General features: G+C 26.5%; 1 protein-coding gene across 1 annotated transcript; it reads left to right on the forward strand.

Annotated features, from left to right (window-relative positions):
• Positions 1-14,519: 14,519 nt before the first annotated feature.
• LOC109806447 (chitinase 2) lies at positions 14,520-15,790 on the forward strand. The gene has a single exon (XM_020368857.3). The coding sequence runs from the start codon at positions 14,697-14,699 to the stop codon at positions 15,609-15,611; it is 915 nt and encodes a 304-aa protein (XP_020224446.3). The 5' UTR covers positions 14,520-14,696; the 3' UTR covers positions 15,612-15,790.
• The last annotated feature ends 1,694 nt before the right edge of the window (positions 15,791-17,484 follow it).

Raw genomic sequence — 17,484 nt, forward strand, 5'->3', positions numbered from 1 at the left:
GAAAAGTATATATGATAAAAAATTTAAAATACCTTATTTTAATAAATTAAAATTATCTTATAAATAGAGTGATAATTTTTTCTTTTTCTCTTTTTGTTTGATATTATTTTAAATGTCAATTTATAATATTTTGTGACTTATTTAATATTAGAGGAATAAATTGATAAAAATTAATAGGATAAAAACAATAAAATTATTAACTTGTTTTCTTTTAGTTTTCTAAATTTCTACACTCATTTAAAACAAAAATATTTTATGAGTGCAATGTCTATTTTTTTATAAGAATAAATGTCTTTATTTAAATATGTTTAAGCTAAAAAAAATTTGTGTGACAATTACTCTCATTTCTTTTAATGTGGATTGTCTCTTACAACATACAATATGCATATATATGATCAAATGGTTAAAAAATAAAATAAAATTGAAAAATAACCTACATTAGTAAACTAAATTATATGACACATTTAATGAATGAGTAAAGAAGTACGTAATAACTCTTTTAGTCAAAAAAATATTGTATATTATAATAATAGTAATAAATAAGAAGGAATTTACTTATTTCAAGAGTAAATTTTGATAGACTTACTCCACTTAATAATTCGTGTTTTACATCAAGTATTCAACCGTTCAATTAAAAGTCTTTAATGTATATATTGAATTTATAAAATTTTAAGAAAATTAAAAATTATTTGATACCTTATTTCATTAATTTAAATTGATGAATAATCATTAAAAAAATATTTTATATGTTATTTTAAATCTATCTAACGAAGTATCATATAATTTTTATTTTTTTTAAATATTTGTAAACTATTAAAAGTTTTTAATTTAATATTTAAATTTTTTAAAATTTGATATAAAACATTAGTTATTTAAAAGAGTAAATCTATCAAAACTTACTTTTAGAGTAAGTAAATTTTTTCCTCATAAAAAATTAAAATAACTTTATCACAGAATAAAAGTAATTAAATAATAAAATAAAATATTAATATATTTCATTATATTAAATATAATAAGATAATTAAAATATAATTAATAATATATATTTTATAAAACAATTAATATTTAATATAAAAAAGAAGATAAACAAAATTTTAGTGGGGACAGCTGGCTCTACTACCGTATACTTGCATCCGTCATTGCATATATGTATCTTTTGGCTTGTGCACAGTTTATACAAAAAAAAAAAAAAAATTATTCAGTTATAGTTTAGTTTTAGCGGCATAATGAGATGCATTATTTAAGGATGAGTAATATTAACGACAGACACACTGCTTTGAATACATGTTTTTATAGTATAAAAGTTATATTATAGCAATATAAAAGTTAAAAGGGTGAAATGTTCGGAAGTGTTAATTATCTCTCCCGATATTCATTGGACTTGGACCTGAGATGGAGCATAATTAAGTGTCTGATATTGTTGAAATGTTCCTGGTTATTGTCTTTGTATGGAGAACACAATCAAAGTATGGAAAGTTGGTCCCTAATTGGAGTGGGAAAAATTATATATATAAAGTGATTTTTTTTTTTATGAATATATTGGGAAAAGATTTGGATGAAAGGGGTAGCAAGTTTGGTGGCTCACAAAATAAAAGACAGAGTGAGGTTTACCATGTCATGGTGACATACTGATACAAGTTACCCCACTTAGTGGCACATGCCAGTTGGTTTGTATGATTCCATCTTGCATTCCTTTTTCATCTTTTTCGTTTCTTATGTAGCTTCTAATTTTCATGCTTGACAGCATCCTATGACCAAATATGTTTTCAATTCATGTAAATCAGTAACAATATGTTTCGGTGTCAAATCTAAAATCCAGTTCTTCTAGGTGTTAGTTTTAACCAGTAAATAAGTCCACTTGGTTCGGGATTGAAATAATTTTACAGATTACTCAAGTACTACTTTTTTACCAACTTAATCTTATAATTGTTTGTATTAATTATTGTGAATTCAACATAATTAGTTCTATTTTCAAAAGTTTTATGGAATTATATTTTATAATTTAAGATTGTTAGTTTTTTTACAGCTTTATAAGATTGTTGATGAATGTGTTAAATTTTAACGATACTTTTTTTACAGGAAAGTTTTAACAATACTTGAGAAACGAAAAATATAATTTGATATATTAAATTTAAAAATAGCTTTTATTTTCAAATTATTGACAAATATCTTAAAGATAATTATTCATATTTTCCTATTTAAAATAAGAAAAGTAAGTTTTTAAAGTAAAAATGATTATTATAAAAAAAAAATACTCCCATATAAAAATTTATATTAAATTATAATTTCCCTCTTTTCATTTACATTATTCGATTTACTTTTATTATTTTTAAAATATTTAATTTATTTTTCTAATTTATAAAAAAATAATATTGTCATATTCTTTTAAATTAACACATTAGTGAAATTGATAAAATGACAAAATTCAACATTTTGCTAAAATTAAAAGACCAAGTTAAATAATTTTAAAATATAAAAACCATTTTAAATAAAAAAAATTAAAAGAGTCATTTAATTTCTGATTTGTTACCATTTCTTTCATCTAAGTAATTATTTATTTTTTGTTATCTAGATAAAATTAAAAAAAATTGCGTACTTAATATTTTATTTTATTAGATTTTTTTTCTCTTTTAATAATTTTATTTTACTATTTTACTTCAAAGTACCCAATTATAAAAATCTGACTCATCTTAAAATCGGTAAGAATCAATCAAATTAATTAAAAACCAATAAAAAAAGTTACAGTAATTAAAAAACATTTAAAATAATTTAAAAATAAATAAATATTACGCATAGAAACAAAATATTTTATTGATAATTATTCAATTTAGTACTTTAAATTTACATAATTTAATTTGACTCCTCTAATTTTAAATTGTTTAATTTGATTTTCTAATTTTAAGAGAATGTTAAATATCGTTTCTTTATTTTTAATATCATTAATATCGTTAGGAATGACAATAAGGTGTGACGGGTACAAGTTTTAATATCTTTATTTTTATCTTTGTTCTCATACCCTATACATATTCTCGTCCCCACACCTGATAAAAATAAATTTGTGTCTCATTTTTGTCCTTGTCAAGTATCAAGTATACTCATACCACTAAAAAATTAATTAAATGTTTTTTTTAAATATTATAAAAAAACAAAACTTTCAATATAGAGTAACAATTATAAAAGTACATTAATTAAGTTTTATTTGAAATAATTTTAAAATAGAATGCCAATTATATAAATATCAAATAAATTCTAAAAAAATTAAATTAAGTTTCTAAAAAAATAAACCAAATATTACCTTTATCTACACCCGATAAAATCAGATATTTTTTGCCAAAATCGAAGTGAGTTTTGAATATTACCACAAATATAGATTTATTTGTCATTTCTAAATGTCACTAATATCAATTTAGAAGGAATAATAATATTAATTTTTATATTAAAAAATAAATTAAACATTTTAAAAATAAAAGATTCTATTAGATAGTATAAATAACATTTTTTGGTTTAAAAATTACTTAAATCAAATATTTACAACCATTTCGAAACTACGGAAGATTAGTTTTGATTTATGGTTGAGCAAATGCGTGGAGGGAAAGAGAAATATTTTTCCTTTTATCCATCATGTTCAGAATGTGTATAAATAACCATCCAAACCAAACTAATCACATGTACTATGTTTTTCCTTTTATCCTACCTATTCCTTTCATGAAAACATGTACCGCGCCAACTATACAGGTACACGAATAGACAATAAATATTATATTTTAAATTAACTTAATCAACAAGTAAATTCAAATTACGATCATGTTTATTTAAGGTAATATCTTTGTGCACATTTTTTATTTTTTTATTTTTGTAAGGCTAATTTATTATATTTATGCCAGCCTAATTTGTATAATAATAATAATAATAATAATAATGTCAAAATTGTGTAACTAAATTGGATTATAATATATGGATAAGAAAATATTTATTTATTTATGTATTTATATTTTGTTAAAAAAATATAATCATTTAAACTATTTAATAATATATTAATTAAAAAAAACATTTAACTAGACGAGTATAAAAAAATATTAAATCTATTTACTAATTTTATTTTATAAATGAATATTTACTTCATTCATTAATATTTATTGTTTTAATGTAATAACTAGATGGTTTAAAAATACAATTAAATGATTCGGTTTATTAATTTAATTTATAATAATTGAGTATATAAATGGAATTTAAATATGAGTTGATTAAATATATATTGGACAATTGTCAACCCCACGTTCCAACTTGATATGAACTTGGCCTGCAAACTTAACCCAAAGGCAACTCCAAACTATATTGACATTAACTATAACCTTCAATAATTAAATTAGGAGAAAAATAAATTAAGTGGGTCATCTTTACTTAAAAGCCTCTTGTACCGCTATATATGGATTCAATTTACCTTAACCAGTTAGGTACGCGTTTGAAAACTTTGTAGCATGTACAGTTCAACATAATTAACAAATAAGTGAATTATTTAAATATGCTAATAGGTAGTGGACTATTCTACCTTAGAGTCCTTTCAATAATTAAAAAAAAAAAGAGGTCAATTTGTGCATAACCAATATGAAAATCATATGGATACGAGTTTCTAAACATAAGATTGATGTGATTTTGGAAAGTCACCTACTAGAACCAAACAATGAAGCTTCAAATAGATTTGGTTTAAGATTGATATCTTAATTAACCAGTTAGTTTAATTTTTAAAAATAATATTTTCTAATAAAATAAACAGTTTTTTTTTTTGTTTATCTAATCTATTTATTTTAAAATTAAATTTTTTACTATTTTTTTAAGAAACAAACTCTATTTTAAAAATTAAATTTTAAAATTATTTTTTTATAATCACATTTTTTTAATTTAAACAAATTGACCTAATATCTTAGATGAAATTAGATTAGCATTATCTTTTGGGAGTAATATCTTAATAATTGTTTTTATTTTTGGAATAGTCACCTTTTAGACCAATAAAAATATAAGTAATTATCATATCATCTATTTTACTATTTAAAGATATAAAAATATGAATAGTTATTAATTTCATCTTTTAAAATTGTACTCTCAATCTTGTTGAAATAGTATGTATTTAACAAATTGCTAATTTATTTTTAATTTTATTAATGTATTAACACAATGTTTATTGAGAGAATATTGAGATATTCTCATATATTGTCAAATATTATGATGCTCATGTATATAATATTATGATATTTAGGCTTGATATATCAATATTTTCTCATATAAAATTTAAATATATCCTCATCTTTTCTATAAATTATTGGGACATATCAATATATGGGACAAGGATTTGTACTCTAATACCTATTTTTCATAGTATCAAGAGTTGCATGGCTAAGATACACAATTGATCACCATTTTGTTTGTTGAAGACAATGCTACACCACCTTTACCTTCCATGTTCGCTAAAATTCAAATTTCTAGCAATCATGCACAGTGAATTCTCTAAAAACTTCTTGTATTATTGATATTGAGGCCTCTAATCATGTGACTAAAGATATATCATTCTTGTTTGACATCAAGAATGTTGCTTTATGTCCCCCTTCTTAATGAACAAATAATTGTTGTTACTAAAGAAAAAAGTGTAATATTTTCAAAAGGATTTTGTTTAAAAAAATGTTTTCTATGCACCTAATTCGCATTGTAACTTGATTTCGGTTACACAACTTGTTAACGACATTAACTGCTATGTTCATTTTGCCTCTAGTAAGTTTGTTATATAAGATGTACATTCGAGGAAACTGATTGGAACGAGTGAATGGAGAGATGGACTTTACTATTACAGGCAATCGTCTATAGTGCAAGCTATTACGATGGATGTTATATAGAGTGTCACAATGTAAATCTTCTAAGAAAATTTGGGATACTTTGCAATTAACTCATAAGGGAACTAGTGATGTTAAAAGATATAGGAAAAACACACTAGTTAGAGAATATGAATTATTACGTATGAAACAAGGAGAAAATATTTGTGATTTTCAAAAATGTACACATCTTATTAATCACTTGATTGATCTTGATAGCAATTTAATTTGAAGAAAAAAATTGAATCTTTAAGTGTTGCAATGCTTAGACAAATTTTGGCAAGTTAAGGTGACTACAATTAGGGAATTAAGGGACTTAACATTTATGTCATTAGCAACCTTTTTTGGCAATTTGAGGGAGTATGAGCAAAAGTTGCATATATTTGATGAAAATGAGTATCTGGACAAGAAAAGTAAAGGAGTCTCATTGAAAGCCTCATCATAAAGAAAATGAAAGGAGATAGCTAAAGAATTAAGCTCTTATGACTCAGACATGGAGCATTTCAACCTTATGGTGAGAAAGTTCAGCAAAATCTTGAGGAGGAAGAATAAGTATGTTCAAAGTTTTAATAAGAGGAACAACAAAAAGGAAGAAGGAAATCTTGTTCCACTTACTTACTTTGAATGTGAAAAGTAAGGACACATCAAGGTTGATTGCTTTATCTATCTAAAAAAGAAACAAGAAGATAATAAGGGTAAAAAAAACAAGTTAAAGCAAATAAGACTTATATAACGGAGATAATGATAAAAGTTCTTCTAGTGACATAATGGAAGAGGAATAAGCAAATTTGTGTTTGGTGCCTGGAGTGGATCAACAAAGTATAGTAAATGATTCATACCTTGAATCTTCTCTTAATTATGATCAGTTACAAGAGGCCTTCGTTCAAATGCACATAGAAGCACTAAGGGTTGGAACCCTCAATAGTAAGTTGAAAGACAAATTAAGTTGGTATGAGGACACCTTGGTAAAAATTGAACAAGAGCTAAAAGATTTAAAAATTAGAGCATGATGCTCTTGAAATAATTTATAAACTAAGCAAATGTTCTTGCACAATACATTTCTCTACAACAAAATTTGATTGTGAAACTTGTATAGTTTTAAGAAAAGAAAATTCTTATTTGAAAGTTACACTAGCAAGATTCACAAATGGTAAAGCAAATTTAAACATGTTGAAAAAGTAAAGATATATTTTTGATAAATCTAGAATTGGTTTCAATTCAAATGATAAAAATGTGTCTTATAAAAACACATCCAACTTTGTTAAGACATATTGTAGGCCATCTATTACATGTTTCTATTATTGTAAGAAAGGTCATACCACCATAAATTGCTATACTAGAAATATGGTATTCCTAGTGGAAGATATATTTGAATTGCTAAGAGTTAAGGTTGAGTATTAACATGCAAGGACCCAACCACAATTTGGTACCTAGATTTGGTCTTTGATTTTGTTGTAGGAATGCTTGAGAGCCAAAAGTCTCATGTGAAATTTGGATAATGATTGCTCAAAGCATATGATTGGTGACCCATCAATGTTCTCAAGTCTCAAGATAAAACATGAAGACTATGTGAGTTATGGGGACAACAACAAAGACAAAATACTTGGCTATGGTAATTTGGTAATACATCTTCCCTAATGATTGAAAATGTTTAGTTTTTTGAAGGACTTAAACACAACTTGTTAAGTATAAGTTAGATTTGTGATAAGTGATATAAAATTGCATTTGATAAAGATTGTTGCATGATTAGTGATTGCTTTACTAATGAAATAAGATTCATAGGAAATAGAATTAGGAACATTTATATGCTTGATTTGGAATTTGCATATGCACAAACACACACTAAATGTTTAATGTCTAAGAAAGATAACACATGGTTATGACATAAAAAGGTTGCACACATACACATGGATCATTTAAATAAACTTGTAAGAAAGGAATTGATAATTGAACTACTTAAACTCAAATTCTATAGGATACACTATGTGATGTTTGTCAAAAGGCAAAATTAGTAAAGGTTAGTTTTAAAAGTAAAAATATAATTTTAATTACGAGGCCTTTGCAACTAATTTACATACATTTATTTGCTCTTTATAGAATCATAAGTATAGGTGTAAACTATTATGATCTTGCGTTAGTTGATGATTTCTCTATATTTACATGGGTTGTATTTTTAGATGAAACAATATTTTTAGGCTATATTTTGCAGAATAAGGCTTATAGGGTGTTTCATAAAAGAACTCTTGTAGTAAAAGATTTTGTGCATGATGTGTTTGATGAAACCAACCCTCAAAAAGAAAAATGAGAAACAATAGATGATGTTGGAGAATTTCTAGATAGTATGTATATTAATAGTGAACTAAAGGTTGACCAAAAAGTGAGTGAATGCTTGTGAGTTGAATTGGTTGAAAGGTATTCTCCTAAGCTTGGACATTCAACACCTTATTACTATTGGTCTATACAATGATAGTCACTGGACTTTACATATTACTCAGAATCATATTTTTCATGAAGAAACAAAGCACATTGAAGTAAATTGTCATTTTGTTTATGATATTATCCAAGATGGTACCATTCTTTCTTCTTATGTTCCTACTACGATTCAATTGGTCGATACTTTTACGAAGTCTTTGGGTATGCGACAATTTAAGCTCCTCCTTTCCAAATTGGACATCTTTAAGCCACATGCTTCAACTCGAAGGGAGTATTGAGATATTATCATATATTGTTAAATATTATGATACTTATGTATATAATATGATATTTATACTTTATATATTATAATATCTTCTCATATAAAATTTTGATATATTCTCCTATTTTACATAAATTATTGGAACATATAAATATATGAGGCAATAATTACTATCTAAATACCTATTTCTTCAAACACCAATATTCAATTATAAATGCTCTAGTTAATTATGTAAAAAATCTAAAATGACAAAAACTGAAATATTATTGCTCTAAAAGTTAACCGTACTGAAACCCTCAATTTTTTTTAGGATAACACAAAATTTCTCTTACAATTTTTTTTCTTCCATGAGCAATTTTATTTGAAATACGGTTAGATACCTTTTCCAATACTAAATATGAAGGACTAACCTCTTTTCTGCTAGACACAACTTCTGTTAAGACATTAGCATCTGATTTCACATAAAAAGATGCATTAGAGGGGTGATGAGTCTGATGACAGAGATTAAAGATTTCTCTGTCAGTTCAAAGCAATGTATGTTTTGAATAGTTGAAATGGATCAGGTCATGTGAAAAAAGGAGGTTATCATAAAGTTACCTCATATTCTCATATCAGTTAAAAGAATATAGTGTCCACCACCCCACTAGTTACCAACTTGAGTCCATATCCTAACTTATAAGCCCCAAAGTTACACGAATTATCGATCCTTCAATATTTTTACTTGGGACATACTCTTTGTCTGTTCTTCGTACCCATCACGTCACTCCTTTTACTTTATGAACAGATGCCCCTTCTCTGACATTTACACATGACCAGGTTCTCACTCTTTTCTCCTCAAATATTTTCTCTTCGCATACATACATTACTGGTGTTGGTGTTACTTTTGCTCTTGGAAAGTTCGCAAACTAGAAAAGAACCAATCCTTCAAATTACGCAAGGTTGTTAATTACGGCTGCAAAAACTAAACCCTTTTTCATATTCTTGTCTCATTCAATATTTACTAACTAGTATTTTAATTATATGGAATTATTCCAGAGGTTCTACTACATTTCTAACACAGAAAAATCCTCTTTCTTCTTTTCTTATTATCAAAATTTTATTTAAAAAAATTAATAACAATCTAACCCTTATACAAACATAAATAGTCACAACCTGCTAACAGAATTGACAAATACACCAATCTATCTAATTAACACGAAGATGGATAACTCTCTAAAATTTGGCTACAAACTTGGTTCAAAAACATGATCTAAAAACGGATTCTTTTTCCTTTGAATTTTATCTTTAAAACTAAAGTCTTGTAACTCTTTTTCACAAAAGGAAAGATAGGAAAGAACGGAATGAAGTATACATGTGATAAGATACGATGAGTGATATGATATAAAAAAAAAATGAGAGAGAAAATATAATATTGTAAAAAATATTTAAAAAAATTATATGAATATAACTTTTTTCTCTCTTAAGGATGAAGTTTAATTGTCACGTACTACCGTTATAAAAAAATTAATATTATCAACTAATTATAAATTATTATATAATGTCTTTTAAGATAATTATTATAAAATTCCTTTTATTCCGATACATCTTAATTAAGTTTAATAAGAATATATAATTTTTACCTATTCTCCAATAAATTATCTATATTATTTAAATAAACAAACAAATATATGATTTTAAAATATTATAATAAAGTTGATATAATAATATTAAATATTTTTTATTTTTATTTAAATAAATTGATATGTTATATTTATTATACTTTTAAATGGTGTTAAATCTAATTTTATTAAAAGTCTTAATTTGATCTATTTTTTGATGGAAAGATTGTTTAATATATTCTTGATATAAATAAGCCATAAACTATTTTCATGATGCCACCGAATATTGCACCGGTAATTGCAAAGGGGACATAAACACTGCAAGAAAGATTAAAAAGGAAAGAAAAAGGCATTGGTCCGATTTTGCTTTCGAGGAAGTTGATGAAGTTCGAAGCATGCTTTCAATGGGATGAAGATATAAAATTGATTAATGGTCCCTAATATAAATCTTGGCAGCTCCCATGTGCTAACATAATTTTAATGGCTGAGAATGTACATTTGGAAAAAGAAAAAAAAAATTCTTAAGTACCACTTTTTTCCTGGTTTATTTCTACATATGAAACAATTAATTTTTGTAAGGAAATGTTTGGTATTGATTAATTGGAGCATAAATGAATGAAGTTAGTTAAGGTTAGCAGGATTCTAAATAACGGGTAGCATTAAATGATAAAGAAATAAGAATTAAAAAACATATAATATATTAAATAAATATTTAATATTATTTCCATTTTTCTTTTGGTTTTTATCTTTTCGGCTTAGTAAACGAGAAAAAATGTGTTATTTATTAGTCCATTTAACAATTTAAGATGACATTAATAACCAATTTTCAATTATATTCTTATATAACTAGATAAATATTAAATAATAATGGATTATTACTTTATTATTGAAGAGAGATAAAAATATAATAAATAAGAAATAATTTCTTGTACCTTCTAGATCTTCAATTGAACTGACCAATCTAAGTCTCTATACATTATCAACGCATGAGTTTAGATACTAAGTACCTTCTAAATTTCTAATAAATCGAGTAAGATAAACAGAGACTCATTTTGTCTTTAATGATTGAACATGGAGGATCATATACTTTCCAAATTGTCATATGACAGAATAGGCTAAATCTAGGGTTACTCACAGGATATTTACTGAAGTGATTTTCTAAGACTAATTAAGGTCGTAATTCTCGTGATTCTTGTACAAATTCGATTAGAATTATAAATGTTGTATAGGCTCGTTATAGAAAAGGGAATCAACACGTATTTCTAAAGATTGAAATCGGAAGAAAATATTTGTATCCATAATATGGTACCACACATATAAGGAGAAAAGATTTTTGACAACAAATAGGTTACACTCATTAAAAGTTTTGGGTCAGGATAAAAGTTAAGTTCTCTTAGAGTTCGTATTGTTAAGAATTCTTAAATTGTTATCCTTTTATCGAAACGCCTCTTATTTAATTTTTGAAATCATTATCCATTCTCAATTTAATATTTATGACTATCACTAACAAAATTAAAAATAAAAAAATAAAAAAACTTCTAAAAATATATTTTAAATTATTGTTTACAATATTCTACATGCAAGTGAATAGTTATCTAATATCTTTAAAGAAATTATCTATGTCTTTGAAATTATAGTGAGACATTATTTTTTATCCATAAAATAATAATATAGGCATTGAACTTAAATCTTTTTATTTTATACTTAAAATTATGTTTCCTTAGCATGACATATGATATATATATATATATAGTTTTTCATAACCTTGACAGGACAACAATAATCTTATATATAACCACAAACCCTTGACAAGGCAAACTCATTTTGGAGTGAATCAATAACACTCTTTCAAAAAGTTAAGGCATCGTTACTTTAATTCTTTTAATAGATTCTTCATTCATTCTTTTAAAAAATAAAATATTTTCATAATAATCTTTTAAAAATGTACTATTTATAAATTTTTGCGTTTAAAGATGCAAACTGATAGTCAAATTCACCCACGACTAAAGTGAGAAATAAGGATAAATTCAATAACAAAATTATATTTTTAAGAGACTAATTAAAATATTATTAAATTAAATGTAATATGACACATGTAATGTGAACATTTATCAAGAAAACTAGTTCAATTGATTGAATAAGTATGTGTGTTGTTATGATTTTTTATTTATTTATAAAAATCAAACCTGGTATTAAATTGGACATTTCACGCATTCAACTAACTTAATTAGATCCCTTTCTTTGTTATAAACTAATTACTATTGAGTTTGATTATATAAATAAAATAATATATTTATTACCAAAATAAGTACAAGTAGTTAAATGTCAAATTATCTAGTGTTATCATTCAATAATTATCACACACGTAACCTAAAATGAAAAGAGAGGGGGGAAAAAAAGCTATCACTCACAAAACCTACACAATTTGGCTTTGGGTTGAATCACCTCTAAGCCCATGCATTAAACCAATTGTTCTCCATTTTTTGTTGTTGTTATGGGCCTTTCCATTTATCAGATCCATATGGGAAGAGACTGTGAAACTGGAAAGAGAATAAAACAATTGGGTTGGGCTTTGAGCCTTTGGGCTCTAAAACTGGCTTCAGAGAAATATACCCATTGGGCTTCTACGTCCATTTTTCAGGTTGAACTCCGAAAGTCCTTCTCCAGGCCCAAAACAACGGAACACAAAAAGTGTCTTCATCTCCCAGAAAAGGTTTCTTATTAGAAACTAAAACGATCGAGGGCAGGTAAATTAAGATTCTATGCGCTTTGCATTCGAAGACAAATTACAAATTAGCTTAGCTATAAACATTACTTACCACTCTCTCCCAAACAGAACCACCAAAATTCCTACCAACTTAAATTTCACATGGAGTGTAACCCAAACGGATTTGAAAGAAATAACCAGTCTAACTAAATCGAATTTTATCAAGAGTTTGAACTAATTTGGATAGAGTTAATTTTTGAAACAGCCCCAACAGATTTACTTGATTCACGATACATTTATATTGAGTAAATGAGTTTGGCTTTCTTTTTATTTTAAATGTTTTATATAAAAAAATTTATTCACTTAAATATATTTTTAATCCATGTAATTTATAAGATGAACAAGTTTTTATTTTGATTTCTATATTTTTTTATTATATATTTTTCATCTTTTTAAAATCTGTAAATATTATTTTTGATCCCTACAAAATAATTAAATTTTAATTTTATTTCATGTAAAATATTTTTATTTGATTTTCATTCTTCTAAAATTCAAAGTTGGTATTTTATTTTCAATTCTTAATGATCATTTTAAATATATATATATATATATATATATATATATATATATATATATATATATATAGTGTGTGTGTGTATAACACATATTTTAAGAATTTAAAAATAATTTAGAAGTGACACACATAAATAAAATATCAGAAATAATTGTGAATACCGTTTGGGATAGTCACACAATCTTATGATAAATACACAAGTAATTAAAAAGAGTCACATAATAATAAGAATTAAATTAATAGTTTAAAATTTTGTAGGATAAAAAAAATTATATAGACTAAAATTAAAACATGATCATTTTACAAACACTATAAACATATTTAAGCAAAACTCATTTTTTCTTAAATTTATAACAAAAATCATTACTTATAAATATGATACACTTAAATTTAAAACCAAGCAAACTTATGGATGGTATAGTTAATAATTTGAGTGAAATCGAACTTCTATTTTTTTTTTCATACTTCTACAACCTCTTAACACTAAAAAAAAACATTATGATTGAAAAGACAAATCTATTTAAAAGGTGGTGAATTAGTTTTTTTTTTTAAAAGATAATTTGTTGATAAAGTTAATCAATATTTTATACCAATAACACGTTAAAAAAAGTTTTTTTTTAACTAAAACCTTTACTTTATATGAATTTAACAAAAAGCTCTTATTACAAATTTTAACTCATTACGCAATGTTTGTTTTTATTTCTTACATATTACACAAAGTCTCTTATGTTTTATAAATATATTACGATTAAATTTCTCTACCGTAGTGGAATTTTGAAATTATAAAGCCCTCAAATAATAAAAATAATAAGAATATAAAAATAATGTACTAAAAGTTTATATTTTGAATTAAATAATTTTATATAATTATTTTTACTCTGTTTTTATTCATTCAATTAAAGAGAGAGAGAAATGATGTACTTCTTTCAATCTATTCAAATAATATAAATTGTTTATTTATATTTCATTTCTTTTTATTTGTTTATTTCTATCCGAGTCCAAAGAAAACAAAAAGTTGAAAACTAAAGTGGACAAAATCAACTCTGGTAGGCGCTTGTGGCTGCAGTGAGAGATACTTGGCATTTGCAAGGCAACAACAACAACAACACAGACCATGTGGTTTCCCATGGAAAACGAAAGGTCAAATGACTCGAACTTAATGGTCAATGCTTGAACCCTTTACGTTTGCACATTTCTCAATCTTTAGTATCATATAATCTAAGACGGATTCTAGCTTTTCTAATCATCTTCACAAATCACAATGCCACTTCCCAAGCTTTGCTTTCTCCTTTTTTCCTTTCTTTCCCTTGCATCAACCCAAGTTAGAGCAGCCACCTCTAACTCAAACTTGTTCCGAGAATACATAGGAGCTCAGTTCAAAGGTGTCACATTTTCAGATGTGCCCATAAACCAAAACGTAAAGTTCCACTTCATTTTGTCCTTCGCCATCGACTATGACACGTCATCGGGTACCCCTTCTCCCACAAACGGAAAATTCAACATCTTTTGGGACACCCAAAATCTCTCCCCTTCCCAAGTCTCTTCCATCAAGACCAACAACCCAAATGTTAAGGTAGCACTTAGTCTCGGAGGAGACACTGTTTCAGACACTTCCGCTTACTTCGATCCATCTTCAATTGATTCTTGGGTTTCCAACGCCGTTTCTTCACTCACCACCATCATAAAAGATTACAATTTGGACGGAATCGACATAGACTACGAGCATTTCAAGGGAGACCCCAACACTTTCGCTGAGAGCATTGGAAGACTCATTCAAACTCTCAAAAGCAACGGGCTCATCTCTTTTGCTTCCATTGCTCCTTTTGATAGTGATCAAGTTCAAACTCATTACTTGGCCTTGTGGAAGAGTTACGGGCATGTCATAGATTACGTTAATTTTCAGTTTTATGCTTATGACAAAAGCACCACCGTCTCTCAATTCATCGATTACTTCAACAAACAAACCTCAAATTATAATGGTGGGAATGTCTTGGTAAGTTTCAATAGTGATGGAAGTCGTGGGTTGACCCCTGATAGTGGATTCTTCACAGCGTGTAGTATGCTCAAGAGTCAGCAAAAACTTTATGGTATATTTGTTTGGTCTGCGGATGATTCCAAGGCAAATGGTTTCACCTATGAGAAGCAATCACAAGAACTTTTGGCAAGTCCGAATTAGATTTTAAACTTGATATGCTTTAGATAAATTTTAATGTGTTAGTGTGTTCCATTTCCATGACAATTACATTCAAAGTAATAATGTTTGCGTGTATAACGATGTATACATAAGTCTTTATCATTTGTTCTCTTAAAAATTCTGAGAAGTTATTAAATGATATTGGATCACATAATTTTTAATTAGTCTTCATATAATATGTAAGTAAATATAATTATTGTTTTTTAATAAATTACCTAATAATTTTTCCTCGAATATTCAAACCCTAAACTAATAATATCTTCTTTGATAGAGTAAAACGTGTTGTTTGAGTTAGACCATGGCCCAAAAACAAAATAAATAAATAACAAGAAGAAGCGTTACTGTGGATAAATTTCGTTTGGGACGCAACTCCATTTTCTTTTCCGAGTGGGCCAACGCTAGGAAAAGCTGTGGTTGCCAATAAAGAAATATAGTGAACTTGTGAAGGTTGAATTAGATTAGTGGTACGAAGAAGAACCTTAGCCTTATCTCAAACAACGATGTCAATTCTGTCAAAATTGTTATTTTAATGTAGTGTTTTCATTATCAAAGCAATTAAGAAAACATTTAATTTTGAACTCTCTGATTTGTGAGGAGCGGATTTAATCTAGAAGAACACATTAGACGACAAGTGCATTCTTTGCCAAAGCAGCGATATGACTATTACATATAAAATTGGCTTTTTTTTTATAATAACCTAGTTCTTGTAGCAAAACAAATGAAGAAAATGAATGAACTGTTAAACTTACATAAAATGAATTAAAAACTTTAATTAAGTTCTTTACCCAACAATTAGAAAAAAAAAATTTAAATCCTACGTAATATTTAAAATAGTAAATTTGAGTTTAACTCAACCTTATAAAACCAACTTATAAGGTGAAGATTATTTTTCACTTATTGTTTATGGTGGAATTAGTTTACGGATTGTTTTCATTCGAACTAGCACGGGCCAACGTTTCAATTTAGGTATCTTATGTTGTGAATGTTACGAAACGGGAATAGAAGGAACAAAAAGATTAATAGTTACTTGTTTCTAAAGATTCTTCAATAATTAACAAACAATAATTTTCATATACATAAATGCTAAGATGAACAGAATGAATAATGAAGATACTTGCAATACAAATCATGGTTCAAATTGTATAATGTTCCAGAGTTACAATGCCAAAGCGCTATAACTACGTAATTAAAAGAAATAAAACGAGAGAACTACACTAATTCTACTCCTATAAAACAAAAAGGAAAGTGGCCGAGAATTAGTCATACTCAAAAACGATTCCTTGCACGAAAGTCATATGCGCAGGCAGAGAGTGCTTCAGATTCTAGTCTTAATATGAGTTTTTTGACCTTTGTAAATGACTACCTTTCACATATTTATAGCACCATTCAAGAGCAGTTAACTTCATGCATGTGTCATTATGGGGAATAACTGCTATCCACTATGCTTGTAACGTGGGTTTGGGGTATAACTTCTCAACCGCTCTCCCACGTGTTTTGTTTTCTCGATCTGGACTTTGATAACTACCCTGGTGCAACCATAACAACTTCGGGCAACTTCCCTAATTTTTGAGCATACGTTGTTCGACTCGAAACAATTCTTTTCGACCTCCAACATCTATTACTGGTAGGCGTTAACTTCATAATATTCTTTAGAGAAATCTCATGCACTTTTCCGAGTAGGAGTTTTCGAGTGGCCCTAACACTTATATATTAAGTAATTGTCTAATCTTTAGTTGACGTGAAATTTAGATTTTTTCCAATACACCCCTTCACATCCAATACTATTAAGCTTGGTATGTGGATAAATGGTGGGTGACCATTTTTAATGATCTTGAATTGGTGGAACTGGAGTTTT

Source organism: Cajanus cajan, chromosome 10 (genome assembly GCF_000230855.2).
Source record: "Cajanus cajan strain Asha chromosome 10, NIPB_CcT2T_4, whole genome shotgun sequence".
Lineage (NCBI taxonomy): Eukaryota > Viridiplantae > Streptophyta > Magnoliopsida > Fabales > Fabaceae > Cajanus > Cajanus cajan.